Genomic DNA, 22292 nt, shown 5'->3' with positions numbered 1-22292 from the left:
GTAAATTAAATGCATTTTTGGAATAATTCTTAATACTTTTCACATAATACCTTTGTTAGATAAATATGTGCAAAATGTTGTCATCTATTTTTGGATAATTTTCCATATTAGTAAACAATATCTTTTCTAAGTTATAATATATTTTGTTGTTAAAAGAAACTGCAGTCTTATATTTTTAATTTTTTTTAAAACCTTCTGCACGATCACACATCAAATACATGATATCACATAATCTATTTGAATTAGATATGTCAGGAAAGTATACATATATATATACAAATACGAAAAATATTTGTATATTCGAAGACATATTTCTCATTGTACAAATGAGTATAATTTTACTCATATACTATTTGTGAACAATGATAATTTAAAAAAATGTTTATACCATATCTAAAGTCTTTTAAAATTATATGTTATTATAATGTATATTATATAACATTGACATGAATTCTATTTTTTAAATTAAATACGAGATTCTTTTCACAGTATCTAAACAAATATAATATATTAGTTTGGAATTTTTTGGTTTTAGCACAATATAAGATACTTTGATATTTGCCTCCTTTTAATTATTTCATATATAGTTATTCTTTAAAAGATAAGTAGACATGAAATGTGTTGTAGTCATAACATAAATTACTTTCGTTAGGAGACCTATTTCTCATAATTTTTGTTCAATATTGTTTCACGAAATTTTCAGACCAGAACTTTTTGAAACAAAATAAAGAATTACAAGGCACTTATGACAACTGTCGCTTTCTTCTCATTATCTTCTTTTAACTTGCAATGGTATTGGTATCAAAGATATAATTATTTTGCACTATGTATCAATAATTGTCCTATTTATCTTACATATTAAATCTTGTTAATTCAAAAAAATATTAGACTACCAAATATTAAATATATTTGTATGCAAGCAGTAGTTAAAAAGAACTATGCATTAAAGAATGTTCTTATATAACGCATATATCAGCTAAATAGAAGCTTGTAAAAATTAAATTGTCTCTTAAAGCTACATTCTTGTATGTCACATATATTTTATAAACTTTTTTGGCACCTATAGAGCCGAAGCTCTTCCTCAAGTTTGTCCAACATTTATTTCATTATGGCTGTTGCTGTTGCATTTGTGCCTGCATTACTGCCAATAATTCTTGCATACGACGTAATTCAGCCTCTTTTTCTTGTAAAATACGATCTTTCTCTGATACAGAAGTAGTTTTTTCCGACTCAACAATTCTATTACACAAGAAAGAAAATTATTTTTATATTAATACTTTTTTGTTTAGAAATAAATTATTATAGTTTATATATTTTCAAATATTCTTACGTTTGCCGTCTTGGTGGGACCGGAGCTCCTTTAGCTAATCTTTCACTACGATAATTTTCATAATGTACTTCCTGTGTAACTTCTTGTAAATCTTGCATATGTGTTCTAAAATAATACATACAATTATTACTGATTGCACTGAATTATAATAATACAGTTTTTTCTGTATTAGAACTTTTTACTTACATGAGCATAGTTCTCAATTTAATAAAATCACAATGATCTGGATTTTCTACTTCAACAACACCCCATGGATAGAGTCGTCCCCTTACTTTTTTCCCTTTAACTTCGAGTAAGGAATTGGCACCACAAACTGCAAATGGGACAGCTTCTTTCAATTGTCTTACTTGTTCTTTATAATCTTCATCTTCATCGCTATCACAATCTGGTAGTGGATAAATCTTAATGCCACTACCTTCAATTTCTTCCATTACACGTTTCTTTAAACGTAGTACCTCTCTTTTAGTAAGTACATCTGCTTTTGCTATTACTGGTACAATATTAACTTTATTATGTAATTGTTTCATAAATTCTATATCCAAAGGTTTCAATCTATTAAGAAAATAAATAAATTATAATTGTTTATACATATATTTTTGGTTAAATTATAATATTATTTCTTAATATATTAATATGTTTTATATTTTAAGTTGTTATATGCAGTATCCAATTAAACGTCTCACCTGAACAATACTGGTCACAAATGTATTAATATAACAAAATCCACTTAGAAATATTTAAATAGATACAAAAAAATTCTTACCCATGACCAAATGGAGAAATAAAGTAAAAACAACAATGTATTCTATTATCGACTATATTTCTTCTATTTAATCCACTTTCATCGCGTAAAAATCTTTCAAATTGATCATCAATATATTGAATAATGGCTCTGAAACTATCTGTATTATCAATAGCATCTCCATAACCAGGTGTATCAACAACTGTAAGTCTAAGTTTAACGCCTCTTTCTTCAATTTCTACCGTGGAAGCGTCAAGTTTTACAGTTTGATTAGTTTTCTCTGTATATAAATATAAATACTCATTTATTAATAACATTATCAAATCCAACGATAAAAAAATATATTTAACCAGTTAGTTGTTATTAACGAGTATACGTACTTGTCATGCGGAACAAGTAATTACCGTTTGTTATTTAATGAGTTAGCTGTGGTGACCTCTTTAAAAATTGCATATCTAAATTGCATTGCAACAATGAAGCGATAACACAAAATATAGCAATTTTTCCATGACGAGTATACTTGTCAATTACAACTAACTAATTAAAAAACAAAACCAAAATAATTTCATATTAAGTTATTTTAACAATGCTTACCAACAGCATCAGGAATTATTCTTTCTGGATATAAATCGGTTAAAAATAAACTATTAACTAACGTAGATTTTCCAAGGCCAGATTCTCCAACGACCATAAGTGTAAATTCAAATCCTTTTTTCACTGACTTTCGATGCACTTGATTAGGTAAATTTGCAAAACCTACATAGCCTGGAGCTTCAGGACTAGTAAACTGTTAAATATTAATAATATTTTTTATTAAAATATACGGTTAAGTAATAAACAAAATAATTAAAAGAAAGGAAATTAATAAAGTATATTAAAAAAATATATAAATCTTGTTAAAATTTAATAAATATTGTAAAATTTGATTAATAACTTCAAAACTACAAATAATAAAATATTTTTATTGTTTTATAGGTTACTATAAAATAATATTACTGTTAAATATATGTTAAGTTCAAGTTGTATGTAAATCTTCATGAATATACTCACAGTTTTAACGTTTTCTCTTTCGCTAGACATTCTTCCCTATAATATTGAACAAATATGTTGATTTGAAAGGAATTCAACAGCTTGTAGGGAAATGCTTTATAAACAATTTTTGGATTTATTACTTACGAACTGACAGAAGACAGAACAAGTTAAAACACCGAAATGTCTTCTAGCAGTGCTACCAACATACAACGAGATCTTTTAATCAAACAATTTTATAATTAGATAAATTAATGTATATATACACGTATATTTAAATTATAATGCAAAATTTATATTAGTAAATCGTATTGCCTTAACGTATGTATTTGATGACCTACTTCCAATTGGTTTTGACGTTGTTAATATTAATGAATTTTTCCTAACTAGAGGATGGTATACATATATGTATATATTGTACTACTTACTTGCAAGAAAGTGCAATGTTTGAGGTGAACGAAACTACTTTAAATGCATAATAATGTGAAAAATCGTATTAATCGTTTGTAATATTATGCACATATAGGATCGAATTGAAATAAAGAAAACATTACAATGAAAGGTTCGAATATAATTAGTTGTATATGTATATACATATACATAGACATTCGATTTAGTCCATTTTACTTATATCTTTTTCATCCATTCCTGACACAGGTTTTTTTTTTAAAGTTTACATATGATGATGCGAATGAATTACAAAACGACTTTATTAATATTGATTGTTGCTGTTATAAGTTCCTTATTAACATCATGGAACAATTGTGGATATCCTTTCTTCCTAAGGCCAACAGATTGGAAATATCAGTTTCAACATAAAGTTAGTTAATCAAGTATTTCAATTGATCGTAATCATTAATTGTTTTATTGTTAAACAAATTGAAAATTATCACTGTATTAATAATATTTATAAATTAAATTGTTTTTAAGGAAAAAGTAAATAATGAACCAGGATATCAAGAAATAGATTGTTCTATAAATGGTGATTATTCAATTGGTTGTCGGAAAGAAGGAGATGAAGTATACATACCCTTTTCATTCATTCATAAATATTTTGAAGTAAGTATCAATTGAAGTAATGAATATGTATATATAGTTTAACAGTGTTAACAATTTATCTAACCTAATATGAATAGATTTATGGTAAATTGGCAACATACGATGGATTAGAAAGATTTGAGTGGTTACACAGTTACTCCAAAATTGTAACTCCCAAGGGTAAATATGATCCTCGAGGGGTATTTATGACATTTGAAAATTATAATGTTGAAGTTAGAGAAAGAGTAAAGTGTGTTAGTGGTAGCGATGGTGTACCAATATCCACGCAATGGGAAAGTCAAGGATATTATTATCCAACTCAAATTGCCCAATTTGGATTGTCCCATTATAGCAAAAATTTAACAGAACCTGAACCTTACAGAAAATTGATAAAAGATTCTGATAAACTCAAACTAGAATGGTCTGTTCCTCAGGGATCTGTTATTTCTCGAATATATGACAAACAAGTTAATAGTTATGTTACGAAATTCGCAACACCTGAAACGAGTACTTCTGGAATAAGTTTAAAACTGGATCATGTATTAGATCTTGTATTAAAATGGGATCTAAAGATTAAGGATAATGGTAGCATTATGGTTACATTGCAATCTAGAGAAAAGAAAGATATGTATAACTTACATTATACGGCAAATAATGTAATGTTACATACCTATAAGAATCATATATATTATGGAATTGGACAAAACAATCATCAATGGAAACGTTTTACCAGAGATTTAGTTATTGATTTACAAAAAGGATTATATTTGAATGATAAAAGTAAAAAGAAACTTTCACGATCTAAATTAAAGGTAACTATATATCGCTTTAAGGTGAACAAATTGATCTTAAATGAATATATAAATAATTTAATTTATATTTTTATTATAGATTATTAGAATAACTCTTTATGGTTCTGGAATGATCGATAATATTACATTATCAACAAGCGAACATATGGAACAATTTTATGATGCTGCTAAATGGTTTGTCGCTAATCAAAATATTACTTCTGGTGGATGGCCGAATCCAGTTAGAAGAAGAGTTTCTACTGGTATGGCTACGCTGGAACCTGGATGGTATATTGTAGCATTTTATTTATACTAATTTTTTAATGCGTTAACTTTTCTACAGCACACAAACTGAATATATTAGTTATTATTTTTACATAATATATTATTTAAGGTATTCCAGTATGGGTCAAGGACATGCTATTTCAGTATTGGCGCGAGCTTATTATCATTCTCGAGAAGAAAAATATTTACAAGCTGCAGTGAGAGGTTTAAGGCCATTTAAATTATCATCTAGTAAAGGAGGTGTAGCAGCTCTATTTTTAGGCAAATATATTTGGTACGAAGAATATCCTACAAATCCACCTTCGTTTATTCTTAATGGATTTATATACTCCCTCATTGGACTCTATGATTTAAAAAGTATAGCAACAGGTAAAGATGCAAATGAGGCATCAAGATTATTTAATCAAGGAATGATCTCACTAAAAAATATGTTAACTTTGTATGATACCGGATCAGGTACGACATATGATTTACGTCATTTTACTTTAAAAATAGCTCCTAATTTAGCTAGGTGGGATTATCATTCCACACATGTTAATCAGCTTCTTCTTCTTAATACCATTGATAATGATCCACTTTTTACTGCAACTGCAGAAAGGTGGATCGGATACATGAATGGTAAAAAGGCTGCTCATAATTAATTGCATTTACATTTATATATTTGTACTTAAAATGACTACATTGTGTCCTAATATTTATAACTAATATCCGATATAATTTCTTCACTTGTTTGAGTTTCACATTCTTAGAGATTTTATTTGAATAACCATGACTAAAACGAACAGATATCAGGTACGTGCGTTCAATTGTTTTTATATGTACATATAAATGTTTTTATAAAAATTATTTGTAGTTCACGCACACACACGCTTAAAAATATATCTTTCTTGATAATGTATATCATTTATTCGTGAATTAGTTTTTTAAAGGTATTTATCATTTTCAATAGGGATAATAATAAATGCTATCTAGTAAACTAGTTGTATAAATTAATTTTTATGCAAGTATAATACATGTACTTAAGTAGTCAATTATAATTGAAATTCAATCAGTTAATTTCTCTGCATGAACATATAATATGAAGTATTTTGTAATCTTTAATATTTAATATCATTAATATCAAATAGCTAGAAGAAAAAACCTTGAGAAGGTGTCATGCAATATATAAATTTATACTGATATATATATATATTAAAAGTATAATAAATTTTATAACAAATATAGGTCACCCCAGCAACAAGCAGTTATTGAATATTAGCTTTAACCATACAAAACACTTTCTTAAGCATATTTCCACTTTTATCTGCTTTTCATTTATTAAAATGACAATTTGACTATATACAAAGCATAAGTATTATGGATATTTTAATAATTCTTTTATATTTTTAATAACGTAACATATTTACATACGTTTGCCTTCATTATTTAAATATACCTCATAAATATAATTAGTATTTGTTTAATTTAATTTAATATTTTTATGTCTAATTAAATTTCAAATAATTTTTATATATTTATGATTTATATTTAATTATAATTCAGAAATAGTTTGCTGTCATATTTAATATTTTATTGCAAAAATAGAAATATATAGATAAACAGATGAAAAATATCAATGCAATGTTTAGAAAACAGGGTAGAAAATAATATTGGTGATAGTAGCATTTAGTGATTGTATATTTTTTTACATTCAAAGTGATTGTAGTAACTCAGGAAATAATTTGCAAAAATTCTTAATTACTATTTTCATGTAAGTAAAAAGCTAAATATACTGAAATCCTTTCATCGAAATATAAAAACATTTAAATGATCTTTGAAATAGAACTGTAATATCATATAAATAAATTAGACGATAGATACTGCACAAGAATTATTCATAATAACTAAATTAAATATTGTTGAATATTATACAAATTGGTTATATTTATTAAGATTAAATAAAACACATTAATATACATTTTCTTATAATAGTAATGTAAATATAAACTTTCTGTAGTGTAATCTAAGACTGTTATCATTAATCGTATTATTAATTCATTATTGAATGCAATATATATTATACATGTTTTGTATTATGCATTTTATATAGGCTGTGTAATATAAATAAGTATGTTTGTAAAGCATGCTTTAAAAATATCTTATATAGTCATTTTAATATCAAATAAATCCAAGTTAAATAACAGAAAAGAATAAAGTGGAAAAACTACATACACAGGGTGTAACTTATTAACTTTATTATAAAGCATTCATACAATAAATGAAAATGAGATTGTATAAGTGATAATTATACAATTTAACTTTTTTAAACTTTAATAAGTGCATTATTATGAATTTTTGTTTCTACATAAATGCCTTTTTAATAATTCCTACTACTACTTTTTACATTATAAGCTTATGAATATTTGCTATAACAAAACAAGAATTAAAAGGACGAATTAAAATATGATCATTAGTTTACATGGAAAACTGCATTTTATAAAGAAAAAAAAGAAATGGAGATTAACTACAAAATATGATGAGGTCATCCAGAATATATCTGAAATGAAAAAAATATTAATTTGAATACCAAAAAATTATACCAATTCAAAATCTATAAAAATGAAGAATATATTGAGACAAATAGAAAAGCGATTTGTAAATATGATAACATCTTTATTTCTCTAGTTTTTCATAATGAGATGACAATTATCATATGTTTATGGTTTTTTTCTTTATTCCATATTATCTGCCAACGTGCAGATTTTGCAAACCTTCCTAGATTTTTAAAATCAGTTTTAAAATATGTAAAATACAAAAAAATTATGCAGGCTGATATTAGTAATTACAATGTGTACACGCACAATTGATAGGCATTTGAAATATTTATTGTGCAACATAAAAAAAGATATAAATAGTGATAGAAGTTTATTTTTGTTGTATAAAATATTTAATTCTAATAGACAATTACTGTGTAAGCGGAAGTTAGTTAATTACTACCTTTTGTGTATTTTACTACTATATATGTATAAAGTTTTTATTTTTTATATTTGTACGTGTGCACTTGTCAATTTATCAGCACATATGCTCGAAGCACAAGATTAACATTTACATTGCTTTAAGACAATAAGAAAATTCCGTATATGTAAAAACTGGCAATGTATATTCTGAGCCAGAGTCAGACCAGAAAAAAATTATAAGTTATTGCGGTGTGTATGTATATTTATATATGTATCCTTTGAGACGTTGCAAATGAAGCATACTTGTATAACAGAATAAATCTTTTCAATTTTATCCCTTATTTTTAACAGTATTACCTGCAAATACTGAATAGAAAAAGAAATTGAATAGACAATAAATAGAACAAATACAAAATTATCTATACAATGTCTAGTATCTATTTTTTTTTAATTATTTATTATATGAAATTCTAATAGTCATTTGATGTATCATGGTATTACAAATTTCTGTTCTATAGGAAAATTTATTTTCTGTTACTATAATCAAAAAAGTAAGTGCATTGTATAATATAAAATAAGAAAAATGCTCAGCCTGCATTATGCAGAAAGGATCGAGGCATCTACAGATTATATTTTCTGTGGTACATTTTAGATTTACAGTCTTAGTAAATTACTATAATGTGCATCTATACTTCATGTTCACCTCATCACCGCTATTCTATATGATTTTATTATTCATTTACTCAAATTGCATGCTTACTCCTATGAATACATCTGTATGTGTTTTACAGGTTCGTGTATACAATGCCTTCGTTATCGACGAATATGAATAATTCGACACAACACATTAGGTTGGCTTGGCTTGCAATACACATTTTTATTAACCAGAAGCATCATGTTATACCTATTAATTAGTAAAAATGTCGTCAGTTTTTTTCACAAGCGATTAACTTTCAATTTAACTTTTTGAATGTATGAATTTATCGTACGGAGTGCGTGTTTCACTTAGAAATACGATAGAGGATTGATGCAAAAGTACCAAATTTTATTGCGTCGTTAGAAACGTTTCTATTATTATATTCATGCAAATTAAAATTCTAAAAAACTTTAAAACTGGTCAAATTCCAGGTTTAATAAATCCAAAATCTTTTATAAAAAAAAAAATTAGATATATTCCAAATATAAATATGCTTTACGCGTATAAAAAATATAATTAAGTTTGAAAAAATTACAGCTTTATATTAGACGAACGTGTTTTTATATGTGCTAATTTTTTTATTAGGAAAAATTATTGAAATAAAGTAATAGAAACAATATTATAAAGTACTACATGGCACAATATTAATGTCAAATCACTGTTGCACCAATCCCTGTTTATTACTCATTTATTTGTTATTTTCAATGGAACATTCTAGGTTCCATTTATACAATCAATTATGTGATATTCTCTTAATTAAAAACTATGATCATTTGAGTTTATTCTTTGAAACCTTAAGTGATATTGTTATCTAAATTTATGCTTATTGAACATATTGCTCATACAAACAGTTTGTAGTAAATTAATATTCATTAAAGGTTTCAAAGCAATATCAAACATTACGTATTTTGTTCGCACTACCTATTATGGTTCAGTTTTCTTTATATTTTGTCGATAATAAAAATACAAGCAGTATAATGATGGTTGAAAAAACTCAATGTTGCAGGTGAATTTACTTGGTATGTGTATACATTATTGTATTCCTTATGTGTACAATGAATGTTGTGTCTATATGTGGCATGGAACTTGCTCGCATTGAACAAGCATGTATTATATCTTTTGAAGAGACACCACAAAGTAAGAACAAATTATATACTGATACTGATGTTGTATCATAAATTATGTTCGGTGGCATCTCTATAAAATCAGATATTCTTTCCCCTACCTTGGTAACTACTTCCTTAAAACTGAACTCTTTAAAGGAAGTAGTCTGGTGTCCGCCTAGTGACATGTGGTTCTCCACGCCTTGGTGCTGGGTCAAACTGAAGGCTAAAATACGAAAGACACGATGATAAGGAACCTATTAAAACTTATCCTTAAACATTATATTAAAATATGATACTTACAATGAATATTTCAAAGCATCATCTAGTTCCATAATCGCGGCTTGATTACCGCAACGGTAGCAATAATTAGGAGCAGAGAAGATAGTTACAACATTACGATCGTGACACCTGAAATTTCAAATGCATAATACATAATTAAAAGAAAAAATATTAATTCAATTATTAATTTACAAATAATGTTAAAAATTGAGTAAATTATATTGGAAAGTATATTTACCAATTATATCCTTCCATAACCAATTGGTGAGCTCTTGATACCAGTGTAAGACCATTTGAATGATTAAATGTTTCTGATATATCTTGACCAAAGGTATATCCAGCTCCTCTAGGAGAAATACCCCATCCTCCTCTATCGTCAGGATCTGACCATAACAAATCGCACATAGGGCCCTGCAAATAACACAATCAAGAATTATTTACATATAACTTGTCGTATTGCAATTGAACTATTAACTGAAAAATGTTATACATACTTCATGGGGAACTTCTTGTAGACGGTCTAAAGCTCTTATATGATCTAAGGTATCAATTGAAGGTGATAGTCCACCATGTAAACAAAATATTTGACCATCAACCAGAGCAGTCAGTGGTAAATAATCAAATAAATCCGTAAAGAATTTCCATACATTGGCATTGCCATATTTGCGTAAACACTCATCATAGAATCCATATACTTGTGTGATTTGTCTAGATTCGTGGTTACCTCGTAAAATTGTTATTCTTTCACGATATCTTACCTACAGAAATAATATTATATTTTGAGTAAATTTAATAAGATAAATATTAGATAAACTTTATACTCCTATACCTTTAAAGCAACAAGCAGAGTAACTGTTTCAACGGAGTAATATCCACGATCAACATAATCACCCATAAATAGGTAATTTGTGTCTGGAGATTTGCCTCCTATTCTAAATAATTCCATTAAGTCATGAAATTGACCATGTACATCGCCACACACAGTTACTGGACATTTTACTTCTTGTACATTTGATTCTTTAGCTAATATCTCTTTTGCCTAAATATAAACAGAAATTTTATTTTAGTACATTTATGACATATAGATAACGAAGAGGATTTATAGATAATGAAGCTGATTCATAAATTAATTTTAATTATTCAATTTCAATTCTATTTCGATAATTCAATTAGAACATATGATAATTAGAATATTTTTTTAATTATTATATATTTAAATATTTGTTAATTTTTCTATATTTTATAATATTCAAATTTTTCATACTATCCAAAACAACAGATCAATTTTATTATATATTATTACTATTATTTCTGAAATGTAGAAAACTATTTATATAGCCTTGTAGTTCAACAATATATCTACAATTTGTATAATTTACTATCTTTGCTATTAAAATTAAAAAACTATATTTTTCTTTTTAATTTAATTATTTCGACGATATTACCATTCATTGCAAAAGGTAATCAAATTTAAAAACATAAGAACAAAATTAGAAGTTATTATAAACTTAATTCCATAGCAAAAGATCCTAAACTTGACTATTCAATTTGTCAAAGAATAATAATAGTAAAGATAAAAAGTTATTTTGATGAGATGTCAAAAGATCAAATAGTACTACTCTATTTGAAAATATAAAAAAGCAATTAATCTCTCATAAATGTATGGCACATCCTTGTCATATATCATAGTAAAGCAACCTGCAGTAACTTTTTTACTGATCGTTTCCGATTTGAAACATTTAATGATTTTTATATATAAAGTATAAAGAACAAATATAAAACTATAAAATTCTAAAAAAAATAAACCGGCTTTTTTGCGAACGCATAAATGGTACTAAGTACCTTGTCGCATAGAGTTTTCACTTGGCTTTCTGTCAGTTGTTTGCAATCATTTAATTGTTCTATCCACTGATCCAACTCTTTCAGTGAAGCTTTTTCCTCCATTTTATAGATTTATCCAATATCCGAAAAATATAATACACTTTTAGCACATATAATATTACGCTAAATAAGCTTATCTATAAACTAAATCATTCGGTTTGACTGCAAAAGCTTCTCAATACAAATATTCTAATCGAGCACACACTCATAAAATGGCCGACCACGGATGCTGATGGTGACGTCATATACGATTCATATATACCCCTACTAACTCTATCTTCTCTATCTTCTTTCCGAAAGTAAATAGACCAATCAACGTTTCTTAATAAATAATTTTACCCAATAGCATTTGAGCTTTATCATTGATTTAACTTTCGCTACATAAGTACAAACATTACTAAATCGGATTAATATCAGTAAAAATATTATTTACAGATTTTTGAAATAAAAAATAATCTATACATTTACAAAAATATAATATATAAATAATTAGTTTATAAAAATGTGTGCAACTTTTATCGTTATTATATGTTCAAGCATATGTTGAATTTTCATTATTAATTTTCAATAATTTTCATTATTAAATGTTGTCGATATAAGTTTATTTAATTTCATCTATTTGATAGAATATATTTTTATATATTTAATATATATTAAAATTAATTATTATTTTCATTTGCAATGATGCTCCTTAGTGTAATAATCGAAATACGTGGTTAGAGTTACATCACTTGAAAAGTTCTGTATTTACGAATTTTATAACGTACTTCATATTTAACCATTCAAAAAGGTAATCATTTAACAGTAACCTTATATTAAATAATATAATTATAGATATAATATTTATATTATTTTAGTGAAAATTACATATTATGCTTAACATGGGTGTGAGTTGTAGTTTTGAAAAATCAATACATACTTCATATTTACACTTGTAACACATTGCATTAGTTTAATATCATTTAAATCTCATAAATTCAGTTTGAGGAAGATTAGCAGGTATTATAACAAAAAATAAGTATTTAATCATAATGAATAGAGAGCAATAATTTATTCTTAATATCATTATACTTCATAAAAATAATACAATCATTACTGATTACATTTCAATATTGCGTATACCTAAGAAAACAACAATAAAATAATTTATTTTAGACATCAAATAAAAAACTGCATTTAAGTGTTTACATATCTTTACTCATTAGATATATTTATGAAATCATTTTATGAGACTACTCATAAAAATATATGAAAGCTTACGGTATATATTAATTAAAAAAAAAAAATTACTGGTAGCAAGATTTGATATACAGCTTAATTTACTGATATGAATATTATTATATTATTTAATAATATCACATTTATTATATTTTCTTTTATTGGTGATTAATTATCAAAATATTAAAACAAGAAGTGCAAGATTGTAAACAGATAGTTTTTGACATTAATGCCATTTATCCTTTTTGGTTATTTTTCTTTTATAACGCTTGACATTTACACTTTTTATCTACAAAGTGTTGCATCTAATTGTACGAGCCAAGGTAATAATAATTTGATTTTTCGTCTGTAATTTGGATCTTTTGAAACAGGATTTTTCTCCAAATAAACAGTTTTTATACTCTTATTAACTACTAAGCTCTCCACGGTTATCCAGTCTTCAATCTCATTATTATTCATCTGTAAATTAAAGTTAAAATAAGAAACAAATTGATCGTCTAAACAAATATCATCTATATTATTGATTCTTACCCAGAAATCTTCCAAATCTTGAAGATGTTGAATATTTTCAATTTTTTTAATTTTATTATTACCCAAGTCCAAAGTTGTCAACTTTGAACAATTTTCTAAACCTTCTATACATGTAATCCCATTTTCAGATAAATACAATTCATCCAATTTTGTTAATTCTTCTAAATTTTCAATTTTTGTTATACGATTACTTTGCAAACTAAGCAATTGGAGATTTTGCAAGCTTTCTAAATTTTGTATTTTAGTAATTTTATTTTTCCCGAGATACAAATTCATTAAATTTGTCAAATCGTCTAAATTGACTATTTCTCGTATTTTATTGTCACCTAATTCCAAGGTCTCAAGATTTTTTAAATGTGAAAGATTTTCAATATATACAATTTTATTGGACGATAAATATAAACTACGTAAATTTAATAAATTATTTAATCCTTCAATTTTTTTGATTCGATTAAAAGATAAATCCAAAATCCTGAAAAATGTAATAATAATAAATTAAAATGTCAACTTAAAAAAAGAAAAAAAAAGGGATACTTCCTAATAGAAATATGATATATTAAATCAACTTACTCAAGATTCACAAGGGCATCGAGATTTTCTATTATAGTAATTTGATTATCTCTAAGTTGTAATTCAATCAAAGTAGAGAGAGTATCGAGATTTTCTATTTTCTTAATTAAATTCCAAGTAAAGCATAATTTTCGTGCTTTGGTTAATGGTTCCAAATTTTCTAATTTTGTAAGTCTTGAATGATTGAAGTCTAATTCCTGAAATAATCAAGACATATATATTATTATATATGTATTTTTTTTTTTTTTTTAATATTTATTTAAATACACACTTCACTATCAGGATCTATAATGAGAATCTTGTCTGTGTCTTCAGTCTCTGCATCATCATCATTTTGTTGATCCATTTCAATGCTGTCTTCTTCTACAAAATATACTTTACAATATAACCTAAAATTTATTAGTGATCAAATTGACAATTAGTTATTTGTTTTAAATAAATTCTTACCATTGTGAGCCATTCTCAATATTATTTCTGAATGCAATGTTATGCTTTTTATTTTCTTTTTTAAATTACGATAAAATACGTTAGTTTAATTATAAATTATATGATCTTTCACCATAAACTTCGCAGCTTTATAAGATTGAAACAGAAAGCTGAAAATAATTTACTAGATTGCGTAGAACTGCAAACATAGTTTATATTACACAAGAAGCAAATACAAAAAGATTACTACAACAATTAAACAAGTGAGATATTTGAACAAGTAATTAAAATATTGTTTTTAAAACTATTAGAATCTCTGAAAAATAAATCATTGTTAACATCGGCTATTGGATGTCCAATAGAACATATTGAAAAATACATTATTAATAATATATATATAGTAAAAATTATTATTAAATTATATCTATACATTTTCATCTTACACGATTATAAGATATTATAAATTGTTTATAAACAAATTTTGGCTATATATTAAATGCTTTAACAATTATTAATTTAAAATAATATTAAATATGTGACAATAAAAATAAGGCATGCATGAATTAATTATTATATATTAGTTTATTATAGTAATATTAAATTACTTTTAATGTTTATTACAATTTATTTAATGTATATATGTAACTAATATAACTTTTCTAATTCAATGTTGCAATTGAAATTCAAAAGGTGGTAGTCATGAGTAGTGATATTTTGTACGTATTCTTAACTGAATTTTAGATGTACCGAGCTTTTAATTTATTGTTGTTCGATTTGTCTTGAAAATAAAATATTTTAGACAATTTGTATGCACTATAATTTCGATAAAGAACTTGGTTACGCTGTTTAATTTTCTTTTTTTCTTTTTTCTTTTTTCTTTTTTCTTTTTTTAAACTGTTTCCTTATTTTTAACAATTACGAATGGTTTAGAAGTTAGTGTAGATAATCTGACAATTGTGCTTGTTCTTTGCATGTAGGGTGTCTATTCACGGCGATTCCATAGCAAATGGACATTTGCATATTGCAGTTATGTGCTTCCATTGTGAAAACATAATTGTTTTATGGTGATAATATGTCAAAATCAAACATAAGGAAGATAACAGTTGACCCTACGAAATGTAATACTGACTCTCGTCGACCCAGTGTGTTCGAAAGGTTGGGGACCAAACCAGCAGTCACAGCAATAGGTCAAAATACATCAGATTACTGCAGGAATTGGGCATTGAATGGCAGCTGTTCATACGGGAAAAATTGCAAGCAAGTACACGTTTACATGTATTCTCTATGAAGGAAGAAGATATCAAAATCTATACCGGTGTGCAACAATCAAGATGCTGCACATTGTTATTAGATATCTTTTGCAGCTTCTATCTCTTCTGCATCGTTTAGAAAAAAAAAAAAAAAAAACATTTATAACTTCAAATGGAAAATCAACTTCACAACATAGAACAAATATAATTTCTTTTTCTTTCGCTTCATGAATAGGTATGCAAACACTCACACACTGATAAGTCCATCCAAGCGTGCGAAGAAGGATAATGCAATTTCAAATACGACAGGGGTAAGTACACGGATGAAATTGCATTATCGCATAGGTTTTATTTTATCCTATTGTTTATCATTGTTGTTATTTTTCTAGCTTGTTGAGGACCCATTTAAACGACTAACTTCTAAAATTGTTAAGAAACCATCGCATAGTCCTGATTTGAATTTAGAGGAGTGGAATCAAACAGATCTAGAATACGAAGACGAGAAAGTGTTAGAAAGACGTAGGCAGCTTCTGCAACGAGAATTAGAAATACAAATGAAGAAAGATAAAGAAGTTCATGGCAAAGAAAGAGTCAGACAGAAAAAAAAAGCAATGAGTTCATCCTCAAGTTCACATACCTCCAGCACATCTAGCAGTAGTAGCAGTTCCAGCAGCGAAGATTCTTCCTCGAGTTCAACATCAGATTCGCGGAAAAAAGTTAAAAAAATGAAATTGAAGCGACACCATAGTGCTTCTACAGACTATGATGAAGAAAAAGAAAGGAGGAGAAAGTATGTCTTTAATTGTTTAAATTTTGTCAAATAATTTTAAATAGAAAAATATATATGTATTGGGTTGTCCAGAACATTCGTGTTCCGTACGAACTTTCCAGACAATCCATTATATGTATGTATATCAATAATTTCTATGTTATTAATGTTTCGAAATTAATGTAGGCTGAAGATAAAAAGGCTTGGAACAAAAAATGAAAAACCTGTTGCCAAGAAAAAACGTAAAATTGATCCAGGTTCCGTCAAAAAAGATATTTCTGTAAGAACAAATAAGAAGTGTGCATCAACCTCTTCCACTTCAAGAAAACATTCGACTGGTAGTCGGGTTAGATCTCCCACGGTACAGGTATCTACATCAGCAGTTGCATCAACGCCTCCTATGTTATTGGGATCATCAGTATCAGTAGCTCATCATTTACCTTCTAATAAAGCAAGAGAAAGAAATAGAAGTGATTCGCCTAAAACAATAAAAGGTAGAGAATCAGAGAAAGACGATAGACATTATAAAAAGTTAAGAGATACAGATGACGTATCATCTAAAGAAAATGTAAAAAACAAATCCTTTGAAAAATTGAAAGAACAAGACAAAGAAAAAAATCGGGCAGTCGATGAAAAAATGAAAACTGATGATAGATTGAAAGCAAAATGTAAGGAAAAAGATGTAAGATCAAGAACTCCGTCTATAGCGGACAGATCGAAGCATCAGTATAATAAGGAGACTGTATCCGCAAAATCACGACGTAGCCGTACACCTGAAAAAGCAACGAGATCAAAACGGGAAGTAACTCCATTAAGAAATCAAGAAAGACTTTCATCTTCAAGCAGATCAAGAGACGTGGAGAAGAAGGATCGGGAGAATCATAAGAATGATAAAAATAAGGATAGAGAAGATATTAGAAAAGCTGAACAAGGAAAACCAAGGCAATCTTCTAGTCAAGATGAGGCACATCGTAAAAATGTTATTAAAGATTTTGACGAGAAATCATATTTAAATGACAAAGCGCGACAAAAAAGTAGGGAATGTCGTGATAAGGATCATGCAAGGGATGAACGTAATCATACAAGATTTAATCGTGATCAACGTGATCCACAACGTAACGATCCACAACGTGATAAAGAAAAGGATGATACGCAGGAACGTTGTCGAGAGAGACAAAGGGACAGAGATCGTGAACGTGAAAGAGAACGCGAAAGAGAACGTGATCGAGATCGTGAAAGAGATCGCGAACGTGAACGTGAACGTGAGAGAGATCGTGAGAGGGATCGAGATCGAGATAGAGATCGAGATAGAGATAAGGAATCTGTCAAAGCAAGAGATAGAGATGTTTCATCTTTGGTTCCGTCTGCATCAATAAGTTTAACAGCGGACAAAAATTCACGATATGGTCGAGATAAAGAACGGATTGCAGGAAAAGAAAGTACATATGAGAAAACTGGTACACGTGACCGTAGAAGCGATAGGGAACGAGAACGATCTGAAACGAAGGCACTTAATGAACGTGATAGAACTTCATCTCAGCGTTTTGACGCAAGGTATGATAGAAATGGCGCTGATAAAGATACATTAAATCGTAAAGCAACCAATTCTCCACGAGATCGAGTTGATCGCTTTCCCAGAGAACGGTCGTTGGACAAAGCGCCTCTTCTGGAAAAAACTGTACATCCTCCTGCAACAGCATCGTCTGCATCATTATTACCACCAGTTGCGTCATCTACAACTTCATCTTCCTCAGCAGTAGCAATAGCACCTGCTTTATCTGCTTCACGTGATCATTTGATCGATAGAGTGGATTCTACGCATTACGAAAGAGATAGGCATCGAAGATTTAGTACAAGGTATGAACGTGGACATGGATCTGAACATGATAGGAAGGAGTCTAGAGTCACCCCAACTAAAATTGATCGTGTAGTAGAAAGGAGAGATGCTAGTCCACGCCGAGCTATTGAAATGGAAAGAAGTTTTAACAGAAATTATGGAAGACTTGGAGCAGATCATTGGGAGGATCAGGAAGAACCTAATCCACATTTAGATTATCGAGATCATCATCCACATGAAGATGACAGAAGAAAATTAATTGATGGTAGAAGGTACGACAGTCCGTTTGACGAAAGACGGGGAGTTCGCGAAGAAAGATCTAGAGATTCTAGATATGTTGTACAAACTAGCGATAGATCTTCGTTCGATGATCATCGTCATCATCATCATCATCATAGACATCCAATTTATGGCGGAGATAAATTACGTCCCGGTAATAGCGGACTAAGGTATTTTTCATTTATTTTATTCTATTATATGATAGAATTAACACGTTCCGTATAACAGTGATTTTCAGTGACTTATCGTTTAATCTTCCAACTACGAGTTAATTTTTTATTTTTTGACACGAAACTGTGTGCCATTAGGTGTACAACTTTGTTTCCGCTATTTTTTATCCGAAATCTCAAAGGATTAAAATATGAAACGAAAACTTGTTTTATTTTTGCATTAAAATACGAAGAAACTTTTTCTCCAACCCAATAGAAGAAGTACTAATCTTTGTATATATTTTATATTAGAGATGAGGCTGTTCCCAATGAGGATTGGGAAGCACATCATCGAGAAGTTGAACATGGTCGAGATAGATCTTATACAGCTGTTGATTGGGAGGAGAGAGAATGGCGAGCAAGAGCACTCTGGGGTAGTAGGGATAGTCTTCCACGTTCGGAGGCTCATGACGATGAGTGGGCTGCAAGATATGAAAATTCTTTATCTGATTGGAAAGTTAATGAAAATCGAAAATGGGATAATCAACCCATACAACATATTCGGGGTCACTACAGAAATGAACGATCTAAAGAAGTTGAATTAGGAGAATCAACATCGCACAAGTATTATAATATTTTATATATTATATATGCGTCTATTTAGAATTATTAATAATTATATAATATTTTATATTTTTTTATCTTCAATTATATTACACAGTAAAAGACGTCCATATGTGAATCCAGAAGTCAGGGAAGAATGTCCAGTTCATGCTTCTAAACAAGCAGCTCTTTATGGTAGTATGAAAGAAGAACCAATTAATAAAAAATTAATGGAACTTGCTGAAGGTAGGTTACATACAAATCGGGAGAAATCGGTAGAAATATATCAGAAAAAAAATATACCAAGGGAAAAATCTGAGGTGAAGGAAACCCATATACCTGAACCGAAACGATCTTGTATCGAAGAATCTTTACAAACTCTACACACAGAAAGTGATCTTAGTGATATCAGTGATGATCCTGATGATATTCTCAATATGGAGGAAGAAGTTACGGTAAAATATAGTTTACTTTAATTTTTATATAAATAAGAACATCTAAAGTATAATAAATTCATATATTATTTTCGTGGAAACATGTTTTCAGGATGCTGAATCAAACAAATTACGATTACCTAAGAAAACACCTGAAATAACACAGAAAGAACAACAACCTGTCATTCAAGAAACAGCTCAACCATCACCTAAAGAATCTATAGAAGATACCGTGTTCAATGTGAAAGGAAAAGATAGTTCTGTTACTATGACATTTCGGTAATAAAACAAGTTCGCGAAAATCTTATTTGAGCTTATAATTTAATGAATTATTATTAATTCTACATATGAATTATACAGAAATATGGTTGATGAAAATATGGAATCTATGGTCTTTGAAGAAATATCTGATGGTGAATTGGAAGAGGATATTAAAACAAGTGGTAAAGGTTTAGGCGATGCTTTAGGCGTTGATTGGGAAAGCTTTGTAAAAGAAATGCAACCACGTCGACCTCTGTCTTCTGGGCAACAAAATGCCAAAAATCGTTGGCAGTGTAAAGCAATTTTTCACAGAATTGGTATATCTTTTAAATATGCAGGCGAAGATACTATTAATACACTAACGCAAAAATATGGGAAGGAAGGTAAGTTATATAAAGAACTTTAAATCTGTATGAATAATGTATTCTTGTACATTGATTACTTATACTATTTTCGTATTCTGTAAATAGATCATTCTGATTTATTCTTGGATAAGGTTGCATTAGTTCATACAGCATTAACAAGAAACGAATTCTTGCATAACAATTTACTGGCGTCTATGGATGATCTAGTATATAGGTAAGAATATTTATGAATTATAAAATACTTTGCTATGGTATTTTTTTATGATGTTAATATGTTTTCTTTTGCAGATTAAAAAATGCCAATAATGATGATTTAGAATATGATATAGATGCTCTAAAGCCATGTACAACATTGTACGAAACAGCAAAGTGTTTGTTGCAGCAAGCAATTTAAAACATTGTACTGTTTGATGTGCATAAATTTATTGTAAAATTGTACTACTTATATTTTTCATGTGACACGTGCAAATATATAAATGTACGATTGTTGTTTATTACTTGGACTTAATATTAATACTTAGCCAAACGAACGGGGAAATCTCCTCGTTTTAAAGCAAGTCACTGATCGATCTACCTGAGAGATCTTTCATTTTTTTCTTAGCAGCATTTTCCATTACATTTAATAGTATATAAATATCAATAAATAAAAATAATATAATTTTTATTTATAAAAAATAATTATTATATACTTTAAATTGCATTTTTGTATAAACTACATGCAAGACAATATTGTTACTATCCATTAAAATCATTTTTATATATTCTTTAGCTTTCAAGTAACGAATACTAGTTTGCATTATTTACGAAAAATACACGGAGAACAGCGTACGATCAAGCGTGACAGGCTCGGTTGGCTAAGTATTAATAAGCATTGTACAATAAGCCTTAAGCAATAAGCCTGAAATGAATGAATTCATTAAACAAAGAGATAATATAGAAAACTAGACAGAAAAGAATGGCAATGTACTTCTTTCAAATAGGCTGATAAAAGCATATTAATATAAAGAAAAATCGTCTAATTATTAATAGAATTATAATTTTAGAAATCACTATTTGCTCCATGGCCTGCTGTAACATATATAATTATATGTAAAAAATTGGATTAGTAGCACAAAGGAAAATATTAATATCACATATGTATATATCGTTCCATGAATACAGAAAATACTTTTACTATTTGTTAAATTCGATAAAATAATAAGATTATTCATGTATCGTATATTAAACAATTAAAGTAATATATTTTCTTATTTAATTTAACAATATATATAATAAGATAATAAATAATGTCTTTTCTATGTTTCAGTCAGAGCATAATCTGCTATTAAAAGTAAAATTATCCTACTAAAAGAATTGTGGATCGTTACAAGTTTCTAATTGTTTGAAGCAATGCATATTTCAATGTAACAATATCACAAATTGCCGTTTAAGAAAGTTGATGCTACAGCATCGTTTTGAAAAATATTATTTATTTCATTTAACAGTG

At 27.9% G+C, this 22292-nt stretch overlaps 5 protein-coding genes across 13 annotated transcripts; 2 read left to right on the top strand and 3 right to left on the bottom strand.

Annotated features, from left to right (window-relative positions):
• Positions 1-549: 549 nt before the first annotated feature.
• LOC122525810 (septin-1) lies at positions 550-3298 on the bottom strand. Its single transcript, XM_043648792.1, has 6 exons — positions 3123-3298; positions 2667-2859; positions 2094-2352; positions 1517-1882; positions 1331-1435; positions 550-1239 (listed from the first exon to the last, which is right to left on the bottom strand). The coding sequence occupies exons 1-6, from the start codon at positions 3150-3152 to the stop codon at positions 1107-1109; spliced, it is 1086 nt and encodes a 361-aa protein (XP_043504727.1). The 5' UTR covers positions 3153-3298; the 3' UTR covers positions 550-1106.
• A 37-nt stretch (positions 3299-3335) lies between these two features.
• LOC122525806 (D-glucuronyl C5-epimerase B) lies at positions 3336-6076 on the top strand. Of its 3 annotated transcripts, XM_043648785.1 has the most exons (7): positions 3336-3422; positions 3492-3663; positions 3774-3921; positions 4032-4160; positions 4238-4951; positions 5031-5218; positions 5325-6076. In XM_043648785.1, exons 3-7 carry the CDS (start codon positions 3781-3783, stop codon positions 5854-5856), a joined length of 1704 nt encoding a protein of 567 aa, XP_043504720.1. In that variant the 5' UTR covers positions 3336-3422; positions 3492-3663; positions 3774-3780; the 3' UTR covers positions 5857-6076. The 3 variants fall into 3 exon arrangements, with proteins under 3 accessions (XP_043504720.1, XP_043504719.1, XP_043504721.1); XM_043648784.1 differs by having other exon boundaries at positions 3398-3663; XM_043648786.1 differs by having other exon boundaries at positions 3398-3663; positions 3759-3921.
• Positions 6077-7546: 1470 nt separating this feature from the next.
• On the bottom strand, positions 7547-12354 carry LOC122525805 (serine/threonine-protein phosphatase 2A catalytic subunit alpha isoform). 2 transcript variants are annotated; one of them, XM_043648783.1, is made up of 7 exons: positions 12076-12354; positions 11063-11272; positions 10728-10991; positions 10472-10644; positions 10255-10362; positions 10074-10177; positions 7547-7751 (listed from the first exon to the last, which is right to left on the bottom strand). In XM_043648783.1, exons 1-6 carry the CDS (start codon positions 12175-12177, stop codon positions 10105-10107), a joined length of 930 nt encoding a protein of 309 aa, XP_043504718.1. In that variant the 5' UTR covers positions 12178-12354; the 3' UTR covers positions 7547-7751; positions 10074-10104. The 2 variants fall into 2 exon arrangements, with proteins under 2 accessions (XP_043504718.1, XP_043504717.1); XM_043648782.1 differs by lacking the exon at positions 7547-7751 and having other exon boundaries at positions 7847-10177.
• A 420-nt stretch (positions 12355-12774) lies between these two features.
• Positions 12775-22287, top strand: LOC122525266 (trichohyalin-like). Of its 6 annotated transcripts, XR_006305739.1 has the most exons (12): positions 15679-16116; positions 16345-16420; positions 16499-16899; positions 17065-19164; positions 19456-19767; positions 19865-20201; positions 20293-20459; positions 20541-20824; positions 20912-21020; positions 21095-21284; positions 21850-21943; positions 22113-22287. XR_006305739.1 is itself a non-coding variant. In XM_043647943.1 (11 exons), the coding sequence occupies exons 2-11, from the start codon at positions 15932-15934 to the stop codon at positions 21198-21200; spliced, it is 4077 nt and encodes a 1358-aa protein (XP_043503878.1). In that variant the 5' UTR covers positions 12775-12904; positions 15837-15931; the 3' UTR covers positions 21201-21817. The 6 variants fall into 6 exon arrangements, 4 of the variants coding, with proteins under 4 accessions (XP_043503878.1, XP_043503879.1, XP_043503877.1 ...); XM_043647943.1 differs by lacking the exons at positions 21850-21943; positions 22113-22287 and adding an exon at positions 12775-12904 and having other exon boundaries at positions 15837-16116; positions 21095-21817; XM_043647944.1 differs by lacking the exons at positions 21850-21943; positions 22113-22287 and adding an exon at positions 15555-15575 and having other exon boundaries at positions 15837-16116; positions 21095-21817.
• On the bottom strand, positions 13153-15078 carry LOC122525267 (protein phosphatase 1 regulatory subunit 7-like). The gene is made up of 5 exons (XM_043647945.1): positions 14881-15078; positions 14705-14808; positions 14434-14630; positions 13864-14335; positions 13153-13791 (listed from the first exon to the last, which is right to left on the bottom strand). Exons 1-5 carry the CDS (start codon positions 14891-14893, stop codon positions 13618-13620), a joined length of 960 nt encoding a protein of 319 aa, XP_043503880.1. The 5' UTR covers positions 14894-15078; the 3' UTR covers positions 13153-13617.
• Positions 22288-22292: the final 5 nt, after the last annotated feature.

Source organism: Polistes fuscatus, unplaced genomic scaffold (assembly GCF_010416935.1).
Source record: "Polistes fuscatus isolate 324 unplaced genomic scaffold, CU_Pfus_HIC Scaffold9, whole genome shotgun sequence".
In the NCBI taxonomy this organism is placed as follows: Eukaryota; Metazoa; Arthropoda; class Insecta; order Hymenoptera; family Vespidae; genus Polistes; species Polistes fuscatus.
Note: the sequence above shows the minus strand (reverse complement) of the source record. Positions and strands in the feature narration are given on the sequence as shown.